At 47.7% G+C, this 27,403-nt stretch overlaps 2 protein-coding genes across 6 annotated transcripts; one reads left to right on the forward strand and one right to left on the reverse strand.

Annotated features, from left to right (window-relative positions):
* The first annotated feature begins 4,038 nt into the window (after window positions 1-4,038).
* MTFMT (mitochondrial methionyl-tRNA formyltransferase) lies at window positions 4,039-10,551 on the forward strand. Its single transcript, XM_080607854.1, has 10 exons — window positions 4,039-4,099; window positions 4,492-4,771; window positions 5,270-5,482; window positions 5,889-6,011; window positions 7,050-7,152; window positions 7,724-7,799; window positions 8,337-8,428; window positions 8,531-8,612; window positions 9,240-9,322; window positions 9,595-10,551. The coding sequence occupies exons 2-10, from the start codon at window positions 4,617-4,619 to the stop codon at window positions 9,802-9,804; spliced, it is 1,137 nt and encodes a 378-aa protein (XP_080463980.1). The 5' UTR covers window positions 4,039-4,099; window positions 4,492-4,616; the 3' UTR covers window positions 9,805-10,551.
* Window positions 10,552-14,987: 4,436 nt separating this feature from the next.
* CILP (cartilage intermediate layer protein) lies at window positions 14,988-26,333 on the reverse strand. 5 transcript variants are annotated; one of them, XM_080607820.1, is made up of 10 exons: window positions 25,913-26,333; window positions 24,301-24,430; window positions 23,546-23,629; window positions 22,699-22,752; window positions 21,095-21,280; window positions 19,641-19,955; window positions 19,429-19,537; window positions 18,703-18,860; window positions 17,706-18,067; window positions 14,988-17,615 (listed from the first exon to the last, which is right to left on the reverse strand). In XM_080607820.1, the coding sequence occupies exons 2-10, from the start codon at window positions 24,362-24,364 to the stop codon at window positions 15,720-15,722; spliced, it is 3,228 nt and encodes a 1,075-aa protein (XP_080463946.1). In that variant the 5' UTR covers window positions 24,365-24,430; window positions 25,913-26,333; the 3' UTR covers window positions 14,988-15,719. The 5 variants fall into 5 exon arrangements, with proteins under 5 accessions (XP_080463946.1, XP_080463942.1, XP_080463943.1 ...); XM_080607816.1 differs by having other exon boundaries at window positions 14,988-18,067; window positions 25,913-26,329; XM_080607817.1 differs by lacking the exon at window positions 25,913-26,333 and adding an exon at window positions 25,777-25,796 and having other exon boundaries at window positions 14,988-18,067.
* Window positions 26,334-27,403: the final 1,070 nt, after the last annotated feature.

Genomic DNA, 27,403 nt, shown 5'->3' on the forward strand with positions numbered 1-27,403 from the left:
GAAAAAACACACCTCTTTAGTGGGTCCATTTACAGCACGGGGTGAACGACCTTTTCCCAAAGAATGAACCGTAGGAAACTTCCAGTTTATTTGCTCAAGCTATTGGCATTATCAGTATTAAAATGACACTGTAATAAGTTACCCCAGGGGTTAAAATAAGGGATACTGTTCATTCTGCCTGGCTCCGTCCTCATTGCATACAGGAAATGTGTTCCTGATAAGCAGGCATTCGCCTTTTTTTAAAAAAAAAAAAAAACACGAATGGTCATTCTAAGGAGCTCAGAGCATCTTAAAGAGTGCCTGGTTTTGCAGACAAACGTAAAGCACCCATCAGAGATTGTGCCATCTGTGTTAAAGGTAATGGGCATCTGAGTTGGCCAAGTTAACAGAGGGCCAAGAGGCTTTGCAGCCCGAGAAGGCTGGTGTGGTCTTTCTTTGCCAGACACATTTGGGGAAGAGGATTCATTTTCAATACAGCTTCAGTGCACTGCCTGATCCATGGATATCCCAGCTGGATCACTCTCAGTGATGGGCTTTGTGCATGCTGCTAGCACTGGTTAGCTTCAGCTTAATGGGAGACGGGCACAGTCTCCGTATGTTCATCCTGTTCTTGGTGTTTTCCAGCTTGAAATAAAGTGTCTTTGGCATTGCAGCCCTGTTCCAGAACGATTAATCTTTTGAATCCCACCCTGCATCCGACTCAGAGCTTCCCCTGGCTGTCCCTGTACGTCACCCAGCAGACAGAAGAGTTTCGCTGGTCAGTGTCAGCCTGGCAGGGCTCGGGTCAGAGCTCGCACCCGGAGACACATCCTCTGGGATGGGGATCCACCACGCTGTAACTCATGCTCTCTTCCTCATTTCAACTTGGGTCATTTAAAAATACACCTGGCCAGCGTAGTGCAGTCTCCGAGGAGAAGGATGGAGAAGCTAACCATGGCAAAGGAGGGGCTGGACCAGGACAGGACTGCAAAGCCCCAACAGGTCCCTTTTCATCCCAGGTTCCTACACAGCTTGACTTATGTATCTATATTAAAAAATAATAATTTAGAGCTGTTTGGAAGCTGGTCGCGATGGTGTTAGGCATTTCCCTAACCTGAAGCCTCTGAAACCCTGGGCAGAAACCTGATCAGCAGAGACGGAGTGCCTGCAGCCCCTGGGAAGTCAGGGGCAGCTTCAGCAGCTCTGCAGCAGCTGTCTGGGCACTGTCCTGCCTCTGTGCCGTTCGCAGAAGTGTCTGACAGTTGCTCTCGCACCAGAGACCCCTGATGCCCTACTGCACCACTTCCAAATCCCACAGCCCCGGTCACGGGATGGGCTGCCTGCGCTCAGCTGCCCCTCTTCCCCTGGGGGGGAGGCATGGGACAGCAAAAAGGATCAGTCCACCAGAAAGCAGTTCCTATTTCACCCCCTGTACCCACAAAATACTGGCAGGATGCAGGTATGTGGCCAAGATGCCTTTAGGACTCAGCACAATATACATGGAAATAAAAACATTTTCCCACTGGTTACGGTGGGTGCTAGATCCCAGTAATCCTCTCCTTCTCCAGAGGACAGTGAAGGCGCTCAGAAGCAATCTTTTCAGCAACCACTGTGAGTGTTTTATTTCAAGCTTCCCTTGACAACACTGGCATTCTTTAATGAGAAATATCTCTTTACTTCTTGGAGACACTTTCAGTGTCTTTGGCTAGGAAGCAAAGTGTAGATAGGACGTTGATTTGTGTTCTGCTTCCTCCTAAGATTTGTCTTCACTGCTCATAGGAAGAACTCCTTTGACCTTGACATTTTAATTTTGCTTATCTTTTTTGATCCCTTCTGTGTCTTTGACCCGAAATGCCTGGTTACAGAATAACTAAACATTCAGAGTATTTTTTTTTTCCATGTACAAAAGCAGAGTTCAAATCAAAGCTGCTTTTCTTTTCTTTCTTTTTCTTTTTTTCTTTCCTTTTTTTTTTTTTTGAAACAATTTGTTGCTTTCACTCTGCTGTAAAAAAATGCATCCAGACAAATCTTTAGTTAAATGTCATGTACACTGTGGACAAGGCATAGAACAACAAGAGACTATTTGAATTATACAGTTGTATCAGAGCTGAGGATGGATTACTTGGGATTAAGTTATGTTAGAGTGAATTTAAGTCCACTTCATAAATGTAATGCAAATGAAATATTAATTATTTCATGTGTAAGCCTGGCAGAAGCCCAGCATGGACTTGAAGTATTTCCAGGAGCCTTAACTACAGACAGAACTGAGAATACCTCTCCAAGGCTTAAGTTCCCCTCACTTCTGTTCAGATAGAAGGCAAAGCTCCTTGCACAGTGCACATGTGCCACTGGCACTTTTCACTTTTCCTCTGCTTGGATCCAAGAGCAAGATATTAATACTGAGCAGCACTTGAGTGCTGGGTTTGAATTGCCAGCTTTTGGACGGTGCTTGGGCCTTCCAAACACGCGTGGTATGTTCCTGGCCGTTCTGAAGGCCACGAAGTGTCGGTGATAAATCCAGGGTTTCACCCAAGATCTCAGCTGATATTTTCCTGCACCACACAGAACATTTTCTTCAGTTTAGTCCATGCAAGAGCTTAATGCTAGTGATGAGAACAATCAACGTTCTCCCAAATCATCAGCCTTTGCTTCAGGTCTAAGCTGGCTGCTGCACATCTAGTCACGTCCACGAGCCAATTCTTCCCTGAATTGCTCTCTCTGCTTTTGGAAACCACGAATATTTTCAGCATCTGAGATAATTATGTGGTCAAATTACACACTGTGTGAAACACTGCTTCCTCTCTTGTAGAGCCTGATAGCAGTAAGTACCTGATAATACTTCTTGCAATCTCTTAGTTTTGTGCAACAACTGATTGTTCCTTGTTTACCAGCCCCATACTATTAATGATGAGACAGGCTCCCAGCCTGCCCTTCTCCTCACATCTGTTTTGCAAGCAGAAATATGCTGGTTACTGTAATCTTTTCTTGAAGAGAAGCCATTCCTGCATCCTTGTTACCTTCTTGTTTATCTTTTTTTTTCTTTTTTTTTTTTTTTTCCCCAGAAATATATTTTTGCTATATCCTTTCATCACATACACCCTGACATGAGCTGACTGGAATTGCACGGAGCGGTCTGGATGTTACAGAACTGAGGATTTTCATGGGGCTCCACAAATAATAGAGAATTAAGCTTTTTGGAGCAATTGATTTTTATGCATTGACGCTCAACTAGGAAATTATCTTGGTATTTGGTATTCTTTTCTTGGGGTGTAGGGACATAATTGCCACATTTAGGATTGCTTGACCCTTTTATTACCTTTCTCATTTACACTTTCTAATTAGTTCTCCTATGTTTCTACCAGTGGAGACAGAGGCACCCTCCATGTCAGAGGGAAAAAAGCCCTGTTAATGGCCAAACAGATAAGAAAGAGAGAGTAAAAATGCATAGTGCTATTTAATGTGGCACAAAATCTCATGTTCCTTAATGATCCTTCCCTTGTGTATCCTCCTGACATGAACTGTCCTCTTATTTCCACAGAATTTATATGTTTTCACTGGCATATATAAATTGTTCCCAGATTCTCATATACTCTGTTTTAGAAATTCCTAATGTCAAAGATACTAGGCTATGTCGTCATTTAGATGTATAGGGAATTGTGTTTGTAATTTATACTAAATGAACATCTACACACAAAAAAAATCTTCCCATGGGGGAAAAGAATGTCCTTAGCAGAATTATAAAATATTTTGTTTCTTATGTTATGGGAGAAGATAGTTCTTTAAGCGATTATCCTGACCTCATGACTTACAAGAAAACATTCTTCAAATTATAATCACTGTTAAAACAAAGCTGTCTGTTGGGCCAGCCACAGAATTTAACACTGCAGCTGCCCATCTGCATTGGAGAAGGGGGAGAAACAATGGCTGCAGAGTCAACATCCCTTTCTGCCCTGGACATTTCTCTGTGTTATCGCAGCACCGAGGCTGAGTGGTCAGTTTACACAAAGGCGAGGGTGAGGCAGCACGGAGTGGGCTCCTCACTACGAGAAGGACATCGAGGCCCTGGAACATGTCCAGAGAAGGGCTGTGAAGCTGGTGAAGGGCCAGGAACAGAAGTCCTGTGAGGAGCGGCTGAGGGAACTGGGGTTGTTTAGTCTAGGGGAGGCTCAGGGCAGACCTTACTGCTCTCTGCAACTGCCTGAAAGGAAGGTGTGGGGAGCTGGGGGCCGGCCTCTTCTCGCAGATAACTAGGGATAGGACTAGAGGGAATGGCCTCAAGTTGTGCCAGGGGCAGTGGAGGTTGGAAATTAGGAGAAATTTATTCTCAGTGGCCAGAACGTGTTGTCCAGGGAGGTGGTCGAGTCACCGTCCCTGGGGGTGTTCAAGGAAACGCTGGACGTGGGGCTTGGGGACATGGTTTAGTGGGCGACACTGGTGGCAGGGTGACTGTTGGACCTGACGATCTTGAAGCTCTTCCCCAACCCTAACCATTCTATGATTCTACGATAAAAGACCGGGACGTGCAGGCAACACCTGGGTCTGTCACCCCCGCCTCCCCGCCCCGAAATGGCGGCCCCGCCTCAGCCGCCGCGCGGCGCCATGTCGTGACGTGCCCCCAAGGCGCCGGAAGGGCCGCCATGCGGGGGCGGCTGCTCCGGGCCTGGCGTGAGGGGCTGAAGGCGGCGGGCGGCGGGGCCGGGGCCGGGGCCCGGCGGGAGCCGCCATGGAGGGTGCTCTTCTTCGGCACCGACCGCTTCGCCGTCACCGCCCTGCGAGCCCTGCAGGCCGCCAGGTACCGCTCGGGTACCTGGGGCTGAGGGGGGTGAGGGAGGGCACTGAGGGGAACGAGGGAGGGCCGGGGACGGAGGGGACGGGGAAGGGAAGGGGCTGAGGGGGCCGGGGGAGGGCCAGGGATGGGGTTCAGAGGGTGCTGGGGGAGGGCAGGGCCCATGGGTTGGTGCGGAAGGGAGGAAGGGTACCGTACATTGGGACAGGGACTGAGGAGTTACGTGCGGGACCATGGAGAAGAAGCAGGGGCTACAAGGGGACAGGGTTTGGAGGGGGACAAGGGTTGTGGAGATTGGTGACAGGGCTTGGGATTGAAAGGGGGAGCCAGGGATTGTGGGACTATGGGTGGTGGCAGGGTTTAGGGGCCGGGGACTGTCTAGGGGATAGGATTTGAAGAGGCAGGCATTGTGGAAGCAGACCGCAGCAAGGGGTGGGTGTGAGCCAGCCTTTGTCTCTCCTTAGCTCTGCCTGCATGAGTCCTTCAGTGCTTTGTCCACCTCAGGGAGCCCAGCAAGGACTTGCTCGTGTCCAGGTTGGAGGTGGTGACCCTGCCCTCCCGCCTGCCCAGAGGCCTGCCCGTGAAGAGCTGTGCCCAGGAGCTCCAGCTGCCTGTTCACGAGTGGCCGCACACGGGGCCCGTGGGGCAGTTTGATGTTGGTGTGGTGGCATCCTTTGGACGTCTCCTAAGCGAGGACCTTATTCTACAGTTCCCGTAGTAAGTGAGTTGACAAGACATCTGTCACTGTTTCATTAGAAAAAACAGGCTCCACTTCTGAACGTCACTCTAATCAGTGCCCGTGATTTGTAGCAGGCAAGATGAGCTTCTTCCCTAAGGTTATCTGCTTAGCCTGAGCCCTACTTCTATCTCTGTGTTGATGGAGAACTATGGAGATGTTCAGCATAATATGCTTACCTTTTTTCCTCTCGTCTCCCTTTCTGTATTCACTGAGAAGCTGAAGATTACGTAGTGTGAATTTTCCTTTAAGTGTATAAACCAGTAACACGTCAGAAAGTCTGAGCAGATAATTCCTAAGGTAGCTTCAGGGTAATCAGTGCTGCACACCCATTTGTATATGTTTCAGTTACTGTTCCTATTCTAACTTTAAAATACTCAATTTTAGTGGCGTGCTGAATGTCCATCCCAGCTTTCTCCCGCGATGGCGTGGTCCTGCACCGATAGTCCACACGATTCTTCATGGTGACAAAGTGACTGGGGTGACAATTATGGAAATAAGACCAAAGAGGTATGTTAGATGTGCTTCTCAAAACAACTCGCTGCTGCTGTTCTATGTAATCGATAGGTTACCTAAAACGTGTGTGTTGAAGGGTTTCAGACTTGAATATTAGAAATTTTCATCTGACCATATCAGACTTCGAACAAATACAGTATTTAATGAGTTTATAATTTGTACTCTAGACTGCTGTATTAAAGGCTTTTAAGAAATAGTTTTTATTGATGGAAATATTCAGTAGTCACACCAGGTGAAATGCTGCTTTTTTTGTAGAAATTGATTCCCAGTAATCTGCTTCTTTAAATGCGTAGCCAATATTAAAGCTGTGTCTTTAGCTTATTTCAGAAATAAAGCAAACTGTAATAATGTAAATAATAAAAAGGACTTATCTTTTATTGTAGCAGCGTGCAGCAGTTTTGGTAGCACCTTCAGCCCGTTTAGATTGTTGCCAGCAGTAGCAATCCCAGCCCTGTTCTCTAATTTTTAGCATTATTACGGGGAGCAGATACAGAACAAATAGTCACGCAGCTGGATTAATAGGTTGGGTATGATGTTACAGAAAAGAGTGGATTTTCAGACTTCAGAGTTGCCCGTAACGTGTGAGCGTAAGGGAGAGCAATAAACTGCTTGCCAAAGGACAAGAGAGGGATCATCTGTTTGTGCTTCAGCACAAACTCTCGCTTGGATGGCTTGTAAAAACACGTCGTAGCTTGATCTTTTCTTTGTTAGATGTTTGCCTGACAGTAGATCTCAGAAAAGTGTGAAAAATTCTTTCTGAATATATCAGGTTGTTTCTTTTGAAGTCTTGTACTTGTGATCTGTAAACTTTGTTTTGTTGAAACTTGAGTACTGCTTCCATATATAAGATGTATCCAACTTTCTTTTCCCTCTTTTGCCGTGTCAGCCAAATATTAAAATTTAGTTTTCTCGCACTGTCAAATAGGTGAGCAAAAGATAATGAGTAACTGAATTAATGTATTTAATGTACGCTTTTGAACTGTTAATGGAGAGTTTTTCCTGCAGTAAACTTGTGTGTTTTCTGCCTTGTAGGTTTGACGTAGGTCCAATTATTAAGCAAGAAGAGTTTGCTGTTCCTCCCCGCTGTACTACAAAGGAGTTGGAAGAGATACTATCAAAGATGGGTGCAAACATGGTAAAGTCATGCAAGCTACTGTCGCTTCTGATTAATACTTTGCTTTTAACATTTGTAACCTACTATTTAAATCTTGTTCTGCATTGACTGCAGTTGTTAGGAGGAGAGTGATCTGAAAATTAGTTTGTGAGCTTGTTCTCGTAGTGAGAGGAAAGCTGAGTGGTTTGTAATGATCCATCCCTGATGGTCCTGTGTGTTGCTCTTCTAATAAGTGAAGAACGTGCATGCTTTGCGTGGAAACGCTGCAGTTGCTTCTTTTATTGAAATGAATATTTGTGTTTTTCAGCTTTCATGCTGTTCTAGGGTTAACATCAGAGTCCTGATCATCCAGAAAAAAAATATATATTTTTTAATTGTGTTTCAATAGAAAGAATGACTTTACTGTGTTTGTGTATGTGATAAGGCTTCTGAATGTAGTGACGCAATTTTCCGTAGGAGTTTTTCCTTACCTTATGAGGAAGTTTCACTGATTAAAAATTAAGTAATGTATTTGTATGTCTTAGGTTTACTGTTATTGTCAGCAAATACACTCAAATTTGCTAAAATTCTGTACAAAAAAAATATTTTGCAGCTGCTGTCAGTTTTGAAAAACTTGCCTGAAAGTTTAGAAAATAAAAAAGAACAACCAAAAGAAGGAGTAACATTTGGTAGGTACACATTTTATCTAATACAACTTGTTCTTTTTTTTTCTTTTATCAGCTGAAGAACTGATTATTCCTACTATGCTGGGCTTTATTTGTTTGGACACCTTTCTCAATATGGTCTTCCCACTGCTGCCTCTGGCTTAGTCAGAGGGAAACACCCCTCAGAAGTCTTCAAATTTGCTACATCAGTGTTTGTTGTTGTTCTTTCCCAGATGTTTCATGTGCAATATCAAATCTCTAGCAATGACACGAAATCTGAGCTGATTTATTACTGTTCATGTTTGTAACACCAACAAAAGTGCTCAGCTGTGCTTGTAAATATGCATTGAGTTTGCACTTTGTACTTAAGAGGGCAACTGGGAATAAAAGATAAGTAAGCCAACCTGGGTTTTTATAGACAACAAATGGAGAAAAGAACTTGTGAAGTACTTAGGGCTAGACTGTGAACCTTCCATTTATCAGGATGAAATCGGTACAGCTATTTGTGTGCAAAAAGATGCAAAACAAAATACTAAATCTTTTAATTTCTTATTCTTCTAGCTCCTAAAGTATCTGTAGCTAAGAGTTGTATAAAATGGGAAGAGCAAACAGCTGCACAAGTAATTCGGCTGCATCGTGCCATAGGAAGTATGGTAAGAGTGGATTTTTTTTAACCCCTTTTCTGTCCTCCAGAAGGTCTGAGTTTTGTAGATACTTTAACTGATGGCTGAAACTCAAGTTGCTTCTGTTTCCAGTTTCCTTTGCAGACACTCTGGAAGGGTAGTCCTGTTAAGCTTATGGATTTTGTGGAAGTGGATAATATCCCTGATTTTGCTGGTATGTACTCTTAAATTAATCTGTAAAGTTAAATTCTTATGTCTTTGTAAGCATTAACTTGAAGATTGTACACAATTTTACTAAACAAGTACTGCTTCCTGGAAATCCAGTAAAACCAAGTTTCACATGTGCTCAGATTCTAGTAAGTTTCTGAGCCCAAAGACAAGCGTAAGATGAATTTTAAGGACAGTCCTGCTTTGTGATGATGTTGAGAGAACAGCAGGCATAGTCCTGTGAATCCTGATATTTGAGGATTTTAATCCTGTAATGAATGAGTTGAGAGATCCTCTTCTAATGCCATTGTCTGTGGATCTCTCCAGAGGAAAGCTATCGCTGTGTACACTGTCACTTAAACCATTTTCTCTAGTCGCCTGTGAGTCTGAGAGCTTTGTGTGCTCTGCTGTGCCAGACACACAGATGCTTGGCTACTTGTGGATGAGACTGGGAGCAGTGCTTGAGAATGACTGTTCTGATGCTTTCCTGCTCATTTATGTATAATAAAACACAGAATACAATAAAGTATTTTTGAGCAAAATAGTAATTCAGGGTAATTCTGCTTAAAAGAGAGTGTTTCAAAGTTTTTACTTGTTCACATAAAAATGCAAGATGATCTTGCTTTGCTTTTAGACCAAGTATTAAATGACGATGAAGCTGTTCCTGGTTCACTACTATACCACAAAGTGTCCCAAACACTGGTAGCTCGTTGCAAGGTAGGCTTCTGTTTGTTTTATGTGAGGTTTTTAATATTTTTGTGTTGCTTAGCTTTTAATTGTCTGTTGTTATTCACTGAACTAGTTTAGATTAGCATAATTCCTTTTATTTGATGCCTCGGAGAACTTTTAATTTCCACAAAGTCTTTTTGTTTGCAAGTGAGAATTTTGGCTCATAGCATAAACTTGATGACATTAAATAAAATGTTCCGTAAGTCAATGTGGTGAGCTAAAGATTATCATATTTAAAACACTTCTATTTTTATTTTTAGGAAGGCTGGGTTGGAATCAAAACAGTCGTGCTAAAGAAGAAGCTTAGAGCAGTTGACTTCTACAATGGGTATATGCACCCCTGGTTCCAGCAGAACTCGAGAACGGTTCATCAGGAAAGCAGATTTCAAACACTCAGACTTACCCCAGCAAAAAAGACTCTCAAAGAGCGAAATACTGGTGCAGGATATAAAACAATAGATGTGTCTTAAAAGATGTCTGTAAGTTAATAGTAATATAAAAATATTTCAATGCCCAGCTATAGCGTTTAACTTGGTTTAGGGTTTTCCTCCCCAGAATGTTTGACGTGACTGTCATCTGCATGTTTTCATCGTGGTGCTGACGATGTTCATTTCTTTTTCCCCATTAAGGAAGAGGATCTCTGAACTCTGAAGACAGTGAATAAATTTCTGTTTCTGCTGTTGGGTAATAAATATATTTTTGTACAGTGCTTTCAATTTATTTCGGGGGACTTTCAATATAACTTCAAAGCATAAGATATGCACAGTTACTTTAATCTAGAAATGTTAAAATCCCTGTAATCTCTGTACTTCATATTTAGTTTCACAAAAGCAAGATTTTCAGAACAGAAGCCTGTTTCATTGCTAAATCATTTGTCAAATATCTTCATTTCTGTTAGGATTTATTGCAAAAGAATATACATGCAATGTTTTAATCGCATCTCTGTGATACTTACCTATGGAATATTATCTAGCAAAAATAACAGATGCGATTTGTCTGATATCTGCTCTGCCTCAAAGTCTAATGCCCTCTGACAGTTTGATTTTCTTGTGGACCTTAAACTCTGCTGTTGTATCCCCATGCTGAGGTGAGTAACTTAAGCTTTAACTGAGAGTATCTGGAAAACCTTCACCTCTCCGTGCTAGTTTTCTTATAGTTAACTACTCTAAACACAAAACGTCCTGTACTTTGCAGTTTCTTGATAAAATGCCATATTTGGAGCTGTGTAGAGTTGGTCATATGCCTCTGTTGGTTCTGTTTGCTAGGTGGGATTTTCTGGGAAGTCTCATATTCCATGTGATCAACCATTCCTTTTTTTCTATTCTTGAACCAGACCAGATAAATCAGAGAACTAATCTAAAGACCAGATAGCAGCTCTTAAGATCTGTAGCGTTATTTGCTCAATTTGTTCCCTTCTCTTAGCTTTATATTTATGGCATTGTCACAGAAATTTTGTAAGCCCCAAAAGAAAAAAACATAATTACAGGACATACCCTCTTTTGCATGTACTTCTGGCTCTTCAGATATTTCAGGGGGTTCATGTCTTTTCAGACACTCGTGTCTGAAAGTTAAAACTGAAGTCGTGTTGAATTCATGAGGTTTACATCAAGGTGACAGGAGCTTGACGTGCTTGAGTGTGACTCACTGAATGAAAGAAACCAAATCTAAAAAAAGGTGTTATATAACATGGATTAAAATGTTTCTGAAGAAGCATCTGTTAAAGCAGATGCTGCAGTATTCCTCTTTCATTGCCATTGGTTCAACAATTAATCTGCCTCTGACAGGTTTTCTGGAACACGTGATCCTCCAAGAAATCCATGCCTGTAAATGCGAGTCAAAAGCTGGAAACAGCAGTAAGGTGGGAGTTGGCTTTCGGTAGAGAATTCCCTTTGTCTCTGACCACAGATTCAAGGGTGCAACTTACGCTGCTGTAATTTTAAAACTTTTGAGAAAATTCTTTGGAAGTTCTTGCAACTTACTCGTGTCCTCTCCTTTTTTTGAACCTGCTCTGGCATCAAAATAGCAAAGCTTTATCTGTGTCCCAGCGTGGGTCCAAAGAAAGATCCTCTGAAATCACTCCAGAATGTACCAAAAATGCCGTTTCACTCTTCTGCTATGTTTAAATTATTCAGAGAGCAAAACCCTTTGATCAGAGCGGTATGCACAGTGTAGCTTTGCGTGCATTTCCAAAATGACATGGAGCAAAGCAATGTTATTGCTGGGCGGCATTAATGCTGGTAGGTGGAATATCAATTTCCAACTGGCAGTGTCTCTTAAATGTTAGCATCGGGGATAATCTGTAGGGCAATTTGTACGTCTCTTGCCAACAGTTTTAGATTATGCCTTGTGTGAGATCTGTTGCTGTTAGTCACTGGTGGCAGGTGGTAATTTCAGTTCTAAAGCGTATGGTAACAGTGAAGGGTTTGTGTTTTACAGGGAGTTCGGGATGACATGCACTCAGAATCCCACTAGATGGTGCTCACTGCATCTCTTAGGGGGGAAAAAAAGGTCAGCTTGGCAGATGATCTCAAAAAATCAGGTTTGGAATGTCTTCAGTCAGTTGTTTAATATCAATTAATGCCTAAACAGTAATGTAGCCAGGATACCTATAGCTTTTCAATTTAATCTTCTCAGAGTTCCTTTCTATACAAGAGATTTTCAAAGATTAGACCGTTTTTTGTAGCTTAGCAGTTAATTGGCCTAGCTCAGAATGTGCATGACTTTACCCAGTTGTTTTTATGGAGGAAAAGAGACTAAGATTAATTTATTTTTTATGGAGGAAATCTTTGACGTGCTATTTTTGACATAGTAGAGAAGCTTTAAAGGGAATTGGTGTTCCCCAGGCAGCTGTTAGCCAAAATGTCTCTCTGGAAACTTTGCCTTCACCTAGCTCTGTAGGGATTTAACCCAGTAGGTAATGAAAATCTGATTATTTTTGCAGAACAGACAAAACAAAAATGGGGCATTCACTGATGAGGTGTGGAATAGCATGTCAAGGTTGGCTCTGGAACATAGGCAGGGTGATTCAATCCCCAGGACCACTGCTGAGGGTCAAGCACAGCCACCCTAGCAATTGGAAAGTGATACTAATGAAATAAAACAGCTGTCCTCCTCTCAGAGAGAGGAAACATAGCAGAGGTATTCATAGACCCAACATCCGCTACGGCTCAGTTTAAGATCAGTGAAGCCAAGTTGCTGGTAGAACTGCAAAACTTTTGGATACCAGAAGGGCTATGGTGTTGGATGGGGATGATTTCATCTTGAATTTCAAGTGAATGTTAGAGGGAACGATGTTTCCTAGTATGCTGATGACTAGCAGTTGGATGCATCTGTTCTATAACCAAACACTACTACTCCCCCTGCTTCCTTGGAAACTTTATTCCTGTCTTCTGCTGAATAAATTTCAAAAAGTGTAGGTGATTAATCAAAGGAATACTTGAGACTTACAATTGTTGTTTGTAAAATCCATGAATAATAGGAGGGTTGAGGCTAGATGGGAATCTCACTTCTTGTGTTTATCCTAACTGCTGACAGCCTGGTAGCTTCTGGGAGGCAGAATTTTCTCTTTCTTAAAAACAAGGGGAGGGATAGGTCATCAGGGTTGGAAACCAAGTAACCTTAATGGAAGTTTCTTTGCCATTAGCCCCAAACTTACTGATGTTTAGGAGCCAGGTCTCCTGCTTCAGACTGCTTCTCGAGGTTGGTGGTCCGAAAGTTAATGCACAGGGAGGAGCTGAGTTACAGCCTTCCTGCATTCCTGGGGCTGATGCTCTCCTTTGATATGTGGGAGTGTGCCTTAGGTTTCAGGTTGCAGAAGGGACACTGCAGTGCACTGACCATAAACATGAGCGCTAAGGAGCTGGAAGTCAGAACTACACTACAGCATAAAACTTGTGTGAGGGGTGGACACTAGGATCTATTGTTGCTTTTATCCTAGAAAAGCTCTTGATGTCTTTGGCGTGGTGACTTATCAGTGGTGAAGAAATGTTAGCACCGAGCGGTGTTTTTTGGCTGGTTTTCTGTTAATAGCACGTCAGTGCCTACGTTGGAAACCTGTCTTGCTTTGTATCCAATGCACTCTGCCAGCAGCCTCCTCTGAGAGCTCAGGGACTCTGAGTGCAGAGAAGTTTGTTTCTCCAAGTCAGAGTTTAGCTGCAGTGGGGGACTGCTTGGGGAAACTTGGAGAGCTTCTTGCTGTTTGATGGATGGGCAGAATTTCAGGCCGTAGGTCTGTGACCATTTAATTTGCTGTTAAACAAATTTCTTCCCATGGGGAAGAGCCCTAAACTCTGCTGTTTGGTTCTGCTGAGCACCCGTGAAGTGCAGGGACCAGATCCTGAGCCTGCTTTCCTCTGTGGAACTCCTGGGTTAGTCTGTAGAAGTCATTTGTGTTACTTCACCCTCAAAGTGATGAAACCAGGGCCAGGATTTGGCTGTCTGTCTGCAGAGGAGGAGGGGAGCGGAGAGAAGAGGCATTTCTCTGCGAGTCTGCAGCGCAAGCCAAGAGCTCTGTGGGAAGGTCCGAGCTAATGCTCCCCACTGGCTGCCTTGGCCCAAGCCCGCGCCAAGCTCTTGCAGCAGACTAGACACAAAAGAAAACACACGCAGTCTAAATTCATTGGTATGAGAAGGATGTGCCAGAGTATTCCACAGCTCTTCTTTTCTCATTTCTCTTAGATAATAGTCAATTTACATAAAAACATGGATTATAAAGGGTTTTTTCTTTTTAACCAGAGTTCAGGCTGCGTTGGCACTGCACAGTCCTGCACAGATTTGTGTTTAATACCTGAGATGCTCCATGGCAGACCTGAGAACCTGTTCGAGAGCTTGCTAAAGGCTATTGAAACATTCACCAGACCCTTCATGAGCTGTAGGTAAGACACAGAAGAGATCTGTATCAGAACTGTCCTCATATCTGTAGGAGAGGATTGAGTGGTAAGAGAGGGAAATCCACACTGGAGCTTGTGTTTGAATTCAGCTGTAATTCAGGAACACTGGCTACCTTTTTGTGGTCTCTCTGTGAAGATTTCAGTGTGGGAGGCGTACTGGCTTGCCTGCACCCAAAAAGTTTATTGACAGGAGTATATTTGGGTGTAAACACAGCATGTTCTGTGCTGGCGAGGTCCTCAATTGCTCTCTAGAAGTAGTGGAGGGGAGGCCGTACGGGTTTGATAGGGCGATGATGGGTCACTGTCTGTCTGACCCCTTCTGTGGCCATCTGTGCTTTCAGCTAAGAGCAGCTTCTTACCCAGCAGTGTGCTGTGCACTGCTGCTGAATGTGGAGGGAAACCTAATCGTTTCTGTACCTCCTAGCCGTGCTTCCACATTCCCTGACTTGCTGTCATCCTTAAAGCCCTTTTCCCCCCATCTTGTCCCCCCTCTGGGAGCCCTGCTGCTCCCTTTTAGTGCTCATCCCTTGCTCAGACCTGCTGCCCTTCACCTCCTAACAGTCGCTGCCTCTCCGCATCTCACGGTTCTAGTGCTGCTTGTGGGTCAGAGACTGGAGATTCCCTGAATGCAGTGTGCTGTGGCGAAGCCCTGGACTTAAAGGGAGCAGCAGCTACCCGCCAAACCACTTTCCCGTACCCAGGATCAGTCTTGCATCGAAAAGCTTTGACCCGTTTGTTGAAAAGAAATTTTGCAGATTATTCTTCTGTCAGCTCTACACATGGTTTATTTACTTGGGCATGTCAAACACAAAGGGAATACAGCATTGTCAGAATTACAAAATGACTTTTATTAATCTACCCTATTGTAGAGCAAGGATTTTCTTCTCAAATAATGCAGGAAGCAAGAGAGAGCCATAATTTTATCCATGTGGAGCCTACAAATCCACATGGCTTCTCTGTGCTGTCAAGCATGTGAGTTCTTAGAAATGCAGCTGCCGGTAGTTTAGCTTGAATACGGTCATCTAAAACAAGCTAGAAATAAATAAAATACTTACATTTCAAGTACAAAACCTTGCAGTTGAATTCAGTATCAGGAAATCAGTTTATTCCTTTTCATGTTATCAACTACTGTACAGGTACTTGGGCTGGCAAAGTCTGCAGATGCAGACCAGAAGAATGTCTTATATACACGTCTTAAGTGAGTTGTGTGTTTAATCCTCTCTTTAGGCTATTGTGAAGCTTTTTAAAGTCAGGCAGAACTTTTTTTTTTTTTGGATGCTTTTAATAAGGCAGAAACCCACTACAACTACTGGCCCCCAATTTTGGCCTTATCTTTCCTTTCTGGTGCAATGTAAAAAGAAAAAAAGAGGCACCTTAATCACATCTCAAAAATAATGACATCTACCTGCTTTGAATGAAGTTACTTGCAGGTGGATGTTCCTTTCAGGTTATACTGAATCAAATGCGATTGACTTTAGTGAGACTCCTGTGTATCTTTAGTAAGAGGAAGGCCGTTGACCTCTCATCGGGACCCTGCTTTGGGTGATTCGGCGGCTTTCCAGCTGCCTTTGGAACGCGGGACTCTCCCTTGGGGGTGGCGGCACCACTAAGGACTGCTGGCCCGAGTTCCTCTGGGACTCAAATATGCTTTGCTCGGCTGCGCTCCTTTCCGAACAGGTGAAAGTCAGCGCGACACCGATGTCGCTCTTCATGATTCTGGAGGTGCCATCGGAGGTGCCATCGAAACACCTGCCCAGAGCGATCTCCTTGGCGATCCTCGGGTCCTGGTCAGTGACGGTGTAGATGCCGTAGTTGTGCCCCAGCGGGTCAAGAGGCGCCAGCATTGTATATTCACTGGAATCGTTGTTCGTAGCCATGGGGAGGTGGTTCACCAGGTACTCGTGGAGCATGCTGTTAACGCTCTCGCGGCGGCAGCTGCCCTGGGGGATGACTTTCACAAGCGTGCGGTCCACGCGGTCCTGGTCGTAGAGCATGCCGCTGCACTTGAACTCCAGGCAGGCTGCCGACACGTCCCGCTGCTCAGAGTCACGGATGCTGCGCACGTCCCTGATGCCATAGAGCTTGCCAATGGTACGTGGATGTGTCCCGCCCATGTTGCGAGACCTTATGTTCACTTCCTGGGGTCCGTTAATTTTTACTTTAATGTAGCAGGCCCTAAATTCCATGGGCTTAGGCCACCATGCCAGGTAGTCATCGGTCCAGCTCATGAGGTCGTCTTCGCTGAAGGGAACAGTATTGTAGTCGTACCGGTCTCCCTCTATCCTGTAAAACCTGAAGTGAGCGGCGCTGTATGGAGCTTCCTCACATTCTTTTAGGTTTTCATAGGCATAAATAGGGCCATTGTTCTCATCCGCGGAATTTGGACTCGGCTTGGCCATGTTAATGCTGAAAGCAGTTTTCTTGGTGTTTGAGTCTTCGTGGTCTGTTCTCCTGTAGTTGAGCTTGTTGAGATATGGCTGTGGGACCCCAATAGCATTGGGATTGAGTTTGGGAGCAGAGGACACGGCTTCAAGTTCTTCTCCCCCCAGGCTTGCCAAAATATAAGCTGTGTAGGCCTCTGGGTTTTGCTCGTCACAGAAAGCTGGCACGCAGGCGCCGTTGGGACCAGTGACCACGCTGTCGAAACGACCCCACGCTCTGGGGTTGGAAGAGAACCCTGGTTCTGGCTCCATGTTTATAACAGAAATCACTACCCCTTGGATCTGCTCACTTGGCAGAAATCTCTCACTTCTGTACGCTCGGACTTTGACGTAGCACCGTCTGTTCTCTGGGACGTCCAGGTTGAAAAGCCGCCTTTCTTTGATCTCCATGTTTCCGACCAAGAAAGTTCTCTCCTCTCTTTTGCGCCGTCTGCTTTTCTCAAGGTTGAAGTCCCCTTCTTCCTCCCATAATCCTGTCTCGGGGTTCAGTGACCAAAGCTTCATCTCTTGCAGGTGCTCGGGCATTTTGATCTGAGCAGTGTCCAAATGAACCTTCACCTCCTCTGCGTTAAGGGACTCGGTGCCCCGTTCATCAGTGAAGTCCACGGAAAACATGCCATACGTGCGGAGCGGGAATACGTCTCCTTCCTCATCGACAAAGTTCAGGTCACTTTGTGTCACAGCAGCTGTTGAGATGTTTCTTGGGTCCAGAAACGTCACACTGGCTTTCACTTTGCCTCTGTAAAGTTCTCCATTCTTCCTGTAAAATGAATCAGGAGGAATTTCTAATTCGGCAATTGGATCATCATCTTCCATTTCTCCCAAAGAAATCACGTTGGTTTCAGTGGATTCCAGCGTAACGGGGGCTTTCTTTCTTAGCAACTTAATGTCGTGAAACACAGCACCTCCGTTTTCCTTGAACGGCAGAACTTTCGTTGTGTTCACGAACTTCTGCAGCCGATCTACGAAAGTCAGAACCAGTCTCTCGGTATCTGCGGGGATGGGGATGGAGAAGGTTCCCTTGTAGCCGGTCATACTCACTTTCTTGTTCCCCATGTAGATGTGGCCAAACCTCAGCGGCTCGCCGTTATCTGCTGCTGTGGCTCTGCCTCGAACCGTTATTCTGGTCTCGGTGCATTTCTTGCAGCCGCATTCTACAGTGACTTTAGTGGGGAGCGTGTACCCGTTGCAGGGGATCTCTCTCGTTTCCATCTTGGATGCCCCGCAGCAGTAGGCAACGTTGTCCTTACACCGCAGTCCTTTATCCAGCTTCCCAACGCAGGTCTTCGCTGGGCACTTGCCCACATCGTAGTAGAATGAATTAGTTGCTTTTTGGAAACAGTCGTGCGGAAGACGGATGAGGTGGCTTTGGGGCTGGGGGTTGCAGGCTGCCTCTTGTCTTCCTGTTGAACAGGATTTCTTAATGAGCAGCATGAAATAATTGGACAGTCATCTGTACGTGGTCTGAAACCCTCAGAGCTAAACATTGCTTCCAATCGCAGGTTTTTACAGCGATAAAACACATGGCTTGCAGAATTTTGTTTAGCTGAGTTCATCTGGCCTTTGTTTCAGTGAAGCAGGTGCTCAGCTGTAACTTGAGGTACCTGATTAAGAGCAGTGGTGGTTGCAGGAGTGTCCCAGCTCCTGCTTTCCTGCCGCTGCCATCAAACAGCCTCAGCTAGGTGTTCTGCAGCTGCCTGGCTTTCTGGCTATGAACAGACCGAAATGGGTCCCAAGATTTAAAAATAAATAAATAAATACAAAATTCACACGCCAGGCAGCAATTACAGTGAGAAATGACCGTGCCCAGCAAATTGAGTTGGGCAGGTCATCTGAAATCCAGAGCTCCAGTTTGTAGAGAGCATCTGGCCGATAACCAGCTCACTCAGGCTTATCCGCTAGCGGATGCGTGAGATAAAGGCTGAATATTTTTCCTGCGCCTTTTCTTTCCCACATGTGTGACAATTTCTGAGCACTGGTTTCTGCACCCCGCTGCCTCCCCAGCTGTTTTGGAGTGCATCATGCACGTTTTTCTTACCTACTACAGAAAGCTTGGCAGACTGGGACTTTGCTGAACCCCCGTCGCTGCTGGCCTTGCAGAAATACTCTCCTGCCTGGCCTCTGTTGAGGTTCTTCAGAATCAGGTTGTTTTTATATTTGTATATGGAGGGGTCCAGCAGTGAGCCGTTGTGGTACCTGCCAGGAACAGGCAGACAGTTAACGGGACAGAGCCTGACTAAATGACTGGTGCAGAGCAGAGGCTGGATCCTGCCCCCTCTGTGTCCTGCTGTGTGGATTTTGCCAGACCTCTTCCATCAGCTTCACCTCCAGTATCACAGAGCAGCTACGTCCCAGGAGCTGCCCTTTCAGTATTGTGGTTGTACTTAAAAACATCTCTCCACTGTGTTGTATGGGGTGCTAGTCAGGCTACAAATCCTTACAGGGGCTTCACCTAAAAACAGTTCCAGACACAGCTGCCAGTCACACCTGGCGAGGTTTTTCAAAGCCCTATTTGTATGTTTTTTCCATTAAGTCCCTGCGCGGATTACATTACTGCACCTGTGAGAAATGCCAACTCTGCAAATCTCCAGGAAACCATCAGCTGTAGCGGTGGGTTCTCAGTGTATTTAAGCACGCAGTTTTATAGCTTAAAAAAACCACAACGCCTTTATGTAAGAGAGTAAGGAGGTAAAAAATCAAGGCTGTGCAACAGTGAAGACTTCTGCCTGCCGTGAGGGTATGGGACCAAACTCAAGTTCCTTACCAGAGGTAGCGGTCGGGGGCCGGAGTCCCCACGGCGTCACAGCAGAGCGCCACGCTCTGCCCCACTCTCCTCGCCTTGTCATCGGGACTCTTTACAATGTAGGGTTTGCCTGCAGGACAAGGAAAGGCCACCTCATTAGTCTTATTTCCGATAACTGCATAAAGCCTCCTGCTTTCAGCAGTGCTGAACTTCCCCCGTCTCTTCGGGGCTACCTGATCTTTGCAGCTGCACTTGGAGCGCCAGGTTTCTTCTGTTGGTCTCGGGCACGGTGACGGCGGCCGTTGCATATTTGGCTTTCTTTATTTTAAGGGTGTTTTTGCCATCGGGACAGACCCCGGGGATCCTAAAAGTGCCCTTGTTGTCAGCTGTCGTCAACAGCTTGAGTTTCTTGGCTTGCAGGTAGACCCGGGCATCGGCAGCGGGCGAGCCGTCCTCGAGGGAGACCTTTCCGTGCAGGGTCACATCCTCACACATGCAGGCGTCGCAGTCGGCGTTCACGCGGCCCATGGGGCACGTGATGTTGCAGGCTGGAGGGGAGGCAGGCGGGTCAGAAAGCAGCCCGAGTCCCCGTCCTGCTCACAGCACGGTCTCGTGCCTGCTTTTAATTTAGATGCAATAAGGCAGATAGGGCATAAGGAATAAATTGGATCCAAAACGTATTTTTACAGATTATCAACAGCTGTGCATTAGAAACACGGGGGTGATGTAGTTCTGAACCTTACAATTAGTAGAAAGCAGCCACGTGGATATAATTACAGCTAGCAACTTTTATTTACCATCCCCGAAGGGCTGAATTTCAGGGAAACTTGAATCCAGATCTGCATGTGAGCTCTTAGCTGAACCCTGGCAAAATCACACATTCAAACGCCTTCAACTTTGTAGGTTTCTGTTACCAACTAAATGTCACAGCACTGGTGTATTTTAAAAGCTGTCTCCCCTTATTCAACAGTATCCTGACTTGTTCTGGACATAGGTTACTTGCCAAATGAACATTATCTGATAGGTCTAACGAGCGGTATCCCAAACAGTGACTCTGAAATATTGTCGTTGCCTATAGCAGTTAATCCTAAATAATTCCCACTTCTTCCCTTTTGCAAGGGTTCAGGTCGTTCCTTTATGATCGCAGAGCATCCCTGTACAGCAGCTCTGTGATAATTTTTTCATTGCTCTAAAGAAATGGAAGAAATAGGGAAAACCCAGAACAACTTTCTTGGAGAAAACACAGACTGTTTTCAGAGTGATTTGCTGAAAAGGGGGGTACAAGAATAATATAATTAATTACACGCTGCTTTAGCGAGGCTGTGGCAATCCAATATTTCCCACTCTTTTCCTTCCTGGGTCTGGCTGCATGGAGGCAGCAGCCTGCAGACACTGACTGTGCATTGAGAGCTGCTGCTGTATTGAGACTATGAGATTTTCCTATATCCCCAGGATCTTTATGGGTTCCTGTTGCTTCCCTGCATCTGGACCCCCCTCATCTTGCTGTTTGGCTATCCAGTCTTTATGCTCTGCTCCCTTTGTATGTTCCAGCCCTGCCTGGGAAGACACCAGGTTTTGCATCTCTCAGAACTCTGGCAAGGAGGAGAAAGATGGAAAAAAGGCCACGAAGGGAGTAAAACACCCATGCAGTGGTGAGATCAGGACATAATTGAGGTTATAGGAGCACCTGAGCAGACATGTCCAATGCAGAGCCGCCCTTCCTCGGTTGCTTCATTACAGTGCACGCCCCAGAGGCGTTCAGCTAGGCAGGATCTGGTACGCTTCTGCACACCGGTTTGGCCACACTTTGCTGAGCACTCGCTCCATTTCGACCATGGAGACAAAAACCTTTTTGAATCTTGCACCAGTGGACCTTGAATAACATCATTGGTGTGTTAGTGCGACGCACATTACACGTACGGCTGCCCCAAAACAGGCAGTTTTCTTAACAGCTTCTATATAGCTCCGGCTACGCGTTTGTATTTGGATATCATGCACCACATGGATTAAACAAACTCAAAGCATGGTCAGGGAGCTGGGAAATAAAGCACGAGAAGGCGCCTGAATGCTTCTGACTTAATTCCCTGCAGGCTACCGAATTCAGGATGATTAAGATAAACTCAAGGGGTGCAGAGTGCACGCAGCTCATGCTTAGTTTTGAATAACTTTGGCTTAAAGGAAATCAAACACACATTGTCATTTAAATGCTGTCTGAGGGGCAGCGCTCGCCTGCATTTCAAATGTGGTTAAATAAAAAAAAAAAAAGGGTAAAATTGTTGGTATGCTCGTATTGAATGTCTTTAAGCATGCTTCAGCATGTGTTTTCTGTAGGGGAAGCGTGTGTCTTGTTGAGAGCCCCAGCTTTACTGTGTGCAAAACAGAAGCCTGAGATGCTACTGAGCACGCTGAGCATTTTGGGGACCAGCTGATTTGTAAAATACAAAGGGTTTTTTTTGAAAGTTTAGCTTGCGGTTAGATGTTTAAAGGAATTTCTTTAAAAGGCTGCTAGGTGGTATTAGTTTAAGCTGCCTGAATGGATGAGATCCACTCCAAGCGTGTGGTTTGGGTTTATTTTTAAATGTCAATGTTCTAATAATGTTTACGAGGATGCACTTGTGACTAAAGTTTCTAAAAATGAGGTCTCTTGGAAACGCGTGCGGGTACCACGTCATCTCCCACACCTACTCTTCCGCCAGCTTTGTTGGAAACCAGGTTAGGTTACTTGCTAGAAAGACAGAGGCTGAACTGTTCAAAAATGAAACTGGCTTCCAAAAGCAGGTGTTTAAATGGGTTCTGGTGGCTGGAAAAAAGCATTTCAATGGCAGCAGCCACGGAAGAGTAAGGTCTGTTGTGGAGTGAGAGCTTGGCTTAGCGGGGCGAGTTTTTAATCTGTTGGCACGCTGACATCCCCGTTCAGCATCCCGAGTGGCACACTGACAGGCATTAGTTAACAATTTTGGGGTGATTTAGAGGGGATGCAGGGGGAGGTGAGCTCGGAGACAGCCTTGTTCCAGGAGGCACACTGACAAACGTGTTTGCCCCAAGGTTTCGTGTGCAGCAGATTGAAGTGGGGTTTCTGTAAGATCCTTCACAGCCCTGCTTAGCTCATTTGGGATCAGCTGCTTCAATCTGCGGGGCTGGTGATGGTAGGAAAGGAGGAGGGGAGTCCCGTGGAGCAAAATGGCATTTTAAAGCTCAGGGTAGCACCTTGACAGCGGAAAAAGCAGGAAGCGGAGGATGGGGAGAAGCCAAGGGTGCGTGCGGGGAGGGACGGGGCAGGCAGGGACGTACTGCGTCTGGCGTAGGCGAAGGTCGGGGCTCCCCGGTGAGAGCTGCTCCTCGTACCTGCGGGCAGAGGACGCGTGCTGTGACCCTCGTGGCTGCGCTGAGCCCAGCTGAACAGCCCAGGGAGGCTTTGTGCACCCACCCCCAGCGGTAAAAGCGGAGCTTCTGGCTCCCTGCTCACAGCCAAGGGCAGGTGCTGCTTTGGTGTTGGCCAAAACCTCAAGGTTTTGCTTTATTTCTTCCTGAAGTAGCACAATTTAACACCTGCTCTGTGAGCTCCAGCCCCAGCACGACTGGGGGCCATCCACCTGGAGGGGAAATTTGGGAAGCTGCAGTTTTCCTGACAGCTTCCCTAAAAACCCCTCTCAGCAGGCGGAAGGGAGAGGTGCAAACCTGGCCGCCCATGTCCGTATTTTCTGAGCTTCAATTCTCACCTCCATCCTACAGCTCAGCCCCACGGGAGTGGGATGGGAGGCTGGGAAGCCCCCAAACCCCCGCCCCACGATGTAGGACACACGGACAGGCCACTGGGGGGACACACGCCTGCCACGGGGTGGGAGGGCTGGGTGTAACGCGCCGTGCCCTCACTGCACCGTCCTCAGCCTCCTGGGCCGGGCTGTGGTCATGCACTTGACCTTCAGCTTTCCAGGAGAGGAGCCAGCGGCGTGTGTCAGCGAGAGCCCGAACCCGACAGGAGGTCACGAATGATTAGCATTTATTCCATTGCCTAAATGTCCCACCTCCTCCCATGAACTGATTTGTTTTAAAATTAAGGTTGGGGAAAAAAAAAAATACGCGCCAATATCTTTTTTTCCCAGCAAGGGAAAGCCACCCGAGGTGGGAGACAACTCACTCTCTAAGCTGAGCATCACCAGCGGGCTGAAGGTTTTCTGTCCTATCTGGATCCTGCCGAGGTTTTGCCTCAGAAGCCTTTGACCTAGGGGTCAACAAATTAACAAATTGGAGATTAAAACAGATTAATAATAAGTTAATTAGATTTGAGTGGTCGGGCATGGCTTGGCTGTGCTCAGAGCCCTCCCCGCGTCCCTCCTGCTGGGATTTCCCCCGGTGCTGTCGCATTTCAGGCTCGCTGCCCTTTGTGTTGGAGCCGCTATGACCAAATCATCTTTTTATATCCGGAAGCGTAAAATACATTCTGCCTTCCCCTACATGGGGGAGAAAAGAACCCGAGGGGATGAGCTCGGACTTAAACTGGGGAGCTGAGCCCAGAGCTGCCCAGCGCAGGACGGGGTTTTTGGGCACGTCCCCGTTAAGCACTGACCCTCCCTGTTCTTATCCCCGGGCGTCTGGCCAGAGCACTTCAGGGCGAAATTCTTGTATAGCCTCGGAAAACAAATCTGAAGAGCCTGCAAGCACGTTTCTCTGCAAAACCCTCCCGAGCGAAGCGGGTAGGGTCCTGATGGCTCAGCTCCTTGGCGTGCTGCGCCGTGCGAGGGCTTGGCAGCACGCAGATCCAGCAGCCCCACGCATCTTCTCCTGGAGAGGAGGATGCGGTGCCTGCCCTCGCCGTGCCCACCCGTGGCATTGCCCGTGTCCCCCTGGCCGGGGACAGCACCGGGACAGGAATAGCAAGGGGGTGACCTTCACCTAAACCAGCCGTGGCTCCCAGGAGGAGCAGCAGCAGCGGCAGCCATCCTCTCGCGGTGACCATGGCGGTGTCCAGAGGTGACCGGGGGCTTCCTCGAGTACCCGCAGCCGTCCCGCGCCTTCCCCAGACCTGCGGGGAGAAGCGCGGCCGGGTCAGGGCTCATTGCAGTGCCAGCCACCTGCGGGATTCTTCTCCCAGCAAAACGCCCTGCGGGGCCATCCTGATCTAGCACCCACAACCGCCCCGATCCAGAAGAAATCGCAGAAGCTTTTGCTCAAAGGGCAGCCCGTCCTCCCCAGACAGCAGCTCCCGTCCGTCTGTCCCCCAGCGGAGGTGGCACATCTGTGCCGTGTCCCTCTGCTTCTCGCCATCGCATCTCAGCCCTGATCCTAAATCTATTCTGCAGAGCTCTGCTTTTTAACGACATCTCCTCGCCGGGCCCTTTTGCGGACTAAGTGTTTCTGCAGAGCCTCTGCCTCGGCCCCCATGCCCCGCTCTGCCCTGTCCCGCTGCTCGTGGCGTGTCCCGGGAGGGGAAGGCTCCCGAGCACCGCTGAGAGCGTAAAACCCTGCGCACAAACCAAGCCCTTGCAGCCAGATGCCAAATATTTTCCTCTTTTTTCTTTTTTTTTTTTTTTTGCATGCGGAGGTGAGGGGTTGAGGCTCTGTGTTTCTCTCCCCCAGCTCGGCCGCTGCAGCTGGTGTTTAATAAATCACTTAGCCCTGGGGTTTCCAGCATTTGATTTCGGAAGGTACCCAGCGTTTGAGCTGCTGTTATCCACAGTGACGCCTGCTGCAGCTACAGGTGCTTTGTTTACGCTCCCAAAATTAATGAATTCGGGGGAAAAAGTTGCTGTCACTGCTCAGTGCCTCAGCTTACCCACAAAACGAAGCTGTCAGCGACCAGCGGCAGCAAAAGCACCTTGCTGCTTGCAAGCAGCGTGAACGAACCTCTCCGAGCACGGGGGCTCTGGGAAGAGGAAACGCTTTGATTACAGCTCAGCGGATCCCAGTCAAGCACAAATAACGAGCAACACATGAGCGGGATTTTGTGGGCTTACGGCGGGGTCACGAACTTCCAGCCAGACAATAACCAGGAAAAATGAATGCGGGCGGAAAGCCCGATTCCCACTCGCGGGCTATTTCGGGAGCTGGCTGCGACTCATTCGGCGCAGGCTTTCGTGCCGGTGCGGGGGACACGTCCCCCCCGCCCCAGGGCAGGTGGGCTCAAGCCCAAGGCGGTGCAGGACGCAGCTCCGGCAGCCCCGTGGGAGCAGAGCGCCTTCGTCCCCGAGCCCCGCTCCGAGCCCCGTGCCAAGCCCAGTTAGCGAGCGAGAGGTCGCACTGGGATGAATGGGAGCCCCGCGATGCCACCGAACGCCGACCCGAGCACGCCCTGCAGTCCCGCGAGCCGCCTCGCCACGTATATACCCAGCCGTCGGCCACCCTCGGGCTTCCCCAGCGAGGAACTCCCACCTCCACAATCGCAGCCACTTGTAATTACGCCGCCTTAATTACCCAGCAGAGTTATATAACGCCCGCTGCGGAGAGAGGGGAAAAAAAAAAAAAACTTAGCGGGACTTTTTTTTTTTTTTTCCTTTTTTGCTCTTACCTACAAAAACCATAAAAAAACTCAACGGAGGAACGTCCCGTCCTCTCGCCGCCAGCCACGCTGCGGTCCGGGGGAGCGAGGGCTTGGAGCAGCTGCGGGAAGAAGGAATTTGCAGAGGAGGAGAGCAGGAGCAGGAGCAGGAGCAGGAGCAGGAGCTTCCTAGGGGCTCGGTGCTGCCGCTGCAGCGGGCGAAGCGCGAGCCTCCCCGCAGCCCGCGCGGCGAGGTGGCTTATATAGCGTGGCGTGCGGCTCCGGAGGTGGCACCGCGCCACGGGCCGCCGAGCAAAAGCAGATCGGACGAGCGAGGAAGCCGCAGGCTGGACAACCCCCGGCGAGGTGATGGTAAACGCAGAGCTCGGCGAAAACGGAGCGCTGCCCTGGTGAGGGAGCGCGGCTGCGGCTCAGCGTGGGGACGCGGGGGCTTCGTGCCGTGGTCCCGTGGGTGACAGCGCTGTCACTATCATTTATCTGGGCTGTGGGGCTCGCGCTAGGTCCGGACCCAAATTGGATGCTGGTGGCAATTCCGTGCGGGGATATCTCACAGGTGGAGGGGGGTCCTGCCCGTGTCCCGCCGCAGTGAGGATGCTGTGGGGTCTCGCCTGGTCTGGGGCAAGGCAGTGCCCCCCCGGTGCCTGGGGGCTCCCCACGCTTGGTGGGCTTGGGGCAGGGCTGGGCTCAGCACCGTTCCCCTTGCTGCCCACTCCCCCCTGCGCTGATTCTGGCCGGGGCCGGGTGAGGATGCTGCGGGGTTTTGGGGACGTGGACGGATGCGTGTCTCAGACCCCTTGGGGTAGCCCCGAGCTGCAGAGGAGGGATGACAACCTTACCGGGACCCTCCTTGTGAATAAATACAACCACATCTTGCTTGAACCGATGGGCAGAGCTAGCAAGGACCCTAAGGAGAGCCCCCCCGAGCAGGGCAACCACATTTTTCCCGTATAACTCTGGAAATGAAGCGTGGAGCTGTGCAGGGACGTGCCTGCCCCGTGGCATCACACGTGCTGCGTGCGCATTGTGCTAGGGATGGGGACGGGCAGTGGGGTGTGGAACGGGATGGGATGGGATGGAAAGGAATGGAATGGGATCGAATGGGATAGGACGGGACACGATGGGACAGGCTGCCCGCTTAGTAATGCTTCCCGGCCCCGCTGCCAGAGGGAGCGGTGCAGGAGGAACATCGATCACGGGGTCACGTAAAAAAATAATCGGAGGTGCCCGGCGCCGACTCCTGTTTCTGTTTATGAAGTTAAAAGTAGCAAACAACTGGGATTTGCCAGAAAGTGTCAGAAGGTTTCTCTGGTGGGTGAGGGATGTCCAGCGAGCCGGAGGCTCTGAGATACAAACACGGAGCTCGGCCATGCTCGAGCAGCCTCCCCATGCCAAAATGTGCTGGGGTGCTGTGAGGAGTGGTACTGCAGCCCGGCCCCACCTGGTTGTGTGGCAGGGAAGAGGAATTTGATCAATTAGCACCAGATTTAAGAGCATTTAACT

The sequence above is a fragment of the Anser brachyrhynchus genome, assembly GCF_964034855.1.
Source record: "Anser brachyrhynchus genome assembly, chromosome: 11".
NCBI classification, from domain to species: Eukaryota; Metazoa; Chordata; class Aves; order Anseriformes; family Anatidae; genus Anser; species Anser brachyrhynchus.

Bases quoted from the DNA above. Each gene is read 5' to 3' on its own strand.
- CILP (XM_080607816.1), bottom strand. From the start codon at position 24,364: ATGGTCACCGCGAGAGGATGGCTGCCGCTGCTGCTGCTCCTCCTGGGA. The intron at 22,753-23,545 runs GTGAGTTGTCTC...CTCTGCCCGCAG, and splicing joins GGTGATGCTCAGCTTAGAGA to GTACGAGGAGCAGCTCTCAC. The intron at 19,538-19,640 runs GTAGCCCCGAAG...CTTGTCCTGCAG, and splicing joins AGTGCAGCTGCAAAGATCAG to GCAAACCCTACATTGTAAAG.
- MTFMT (XM_080607854.1), top strand. From the start codon at position 4,617: ATGCGGGGGCGGCTGCTCCGGGCCTGGCGTGAGGGGCTGAAGGCGGCG. The intron at 4,772-5,269 runs GTACCGCTCGGG...TGTCCACCTCAG, and splicing joins CGAGCCCTGCAGGCCGCCAG to GGAGCCCAGCAAGGACTTGC. The intron at 6,012-7,049 runs GTATGTTAGATG...TCTGCCTTGTAG, and splicing joins ATGGAAATAAGACCAAAGAG to GTTTGACGTAGGTCCAATTA.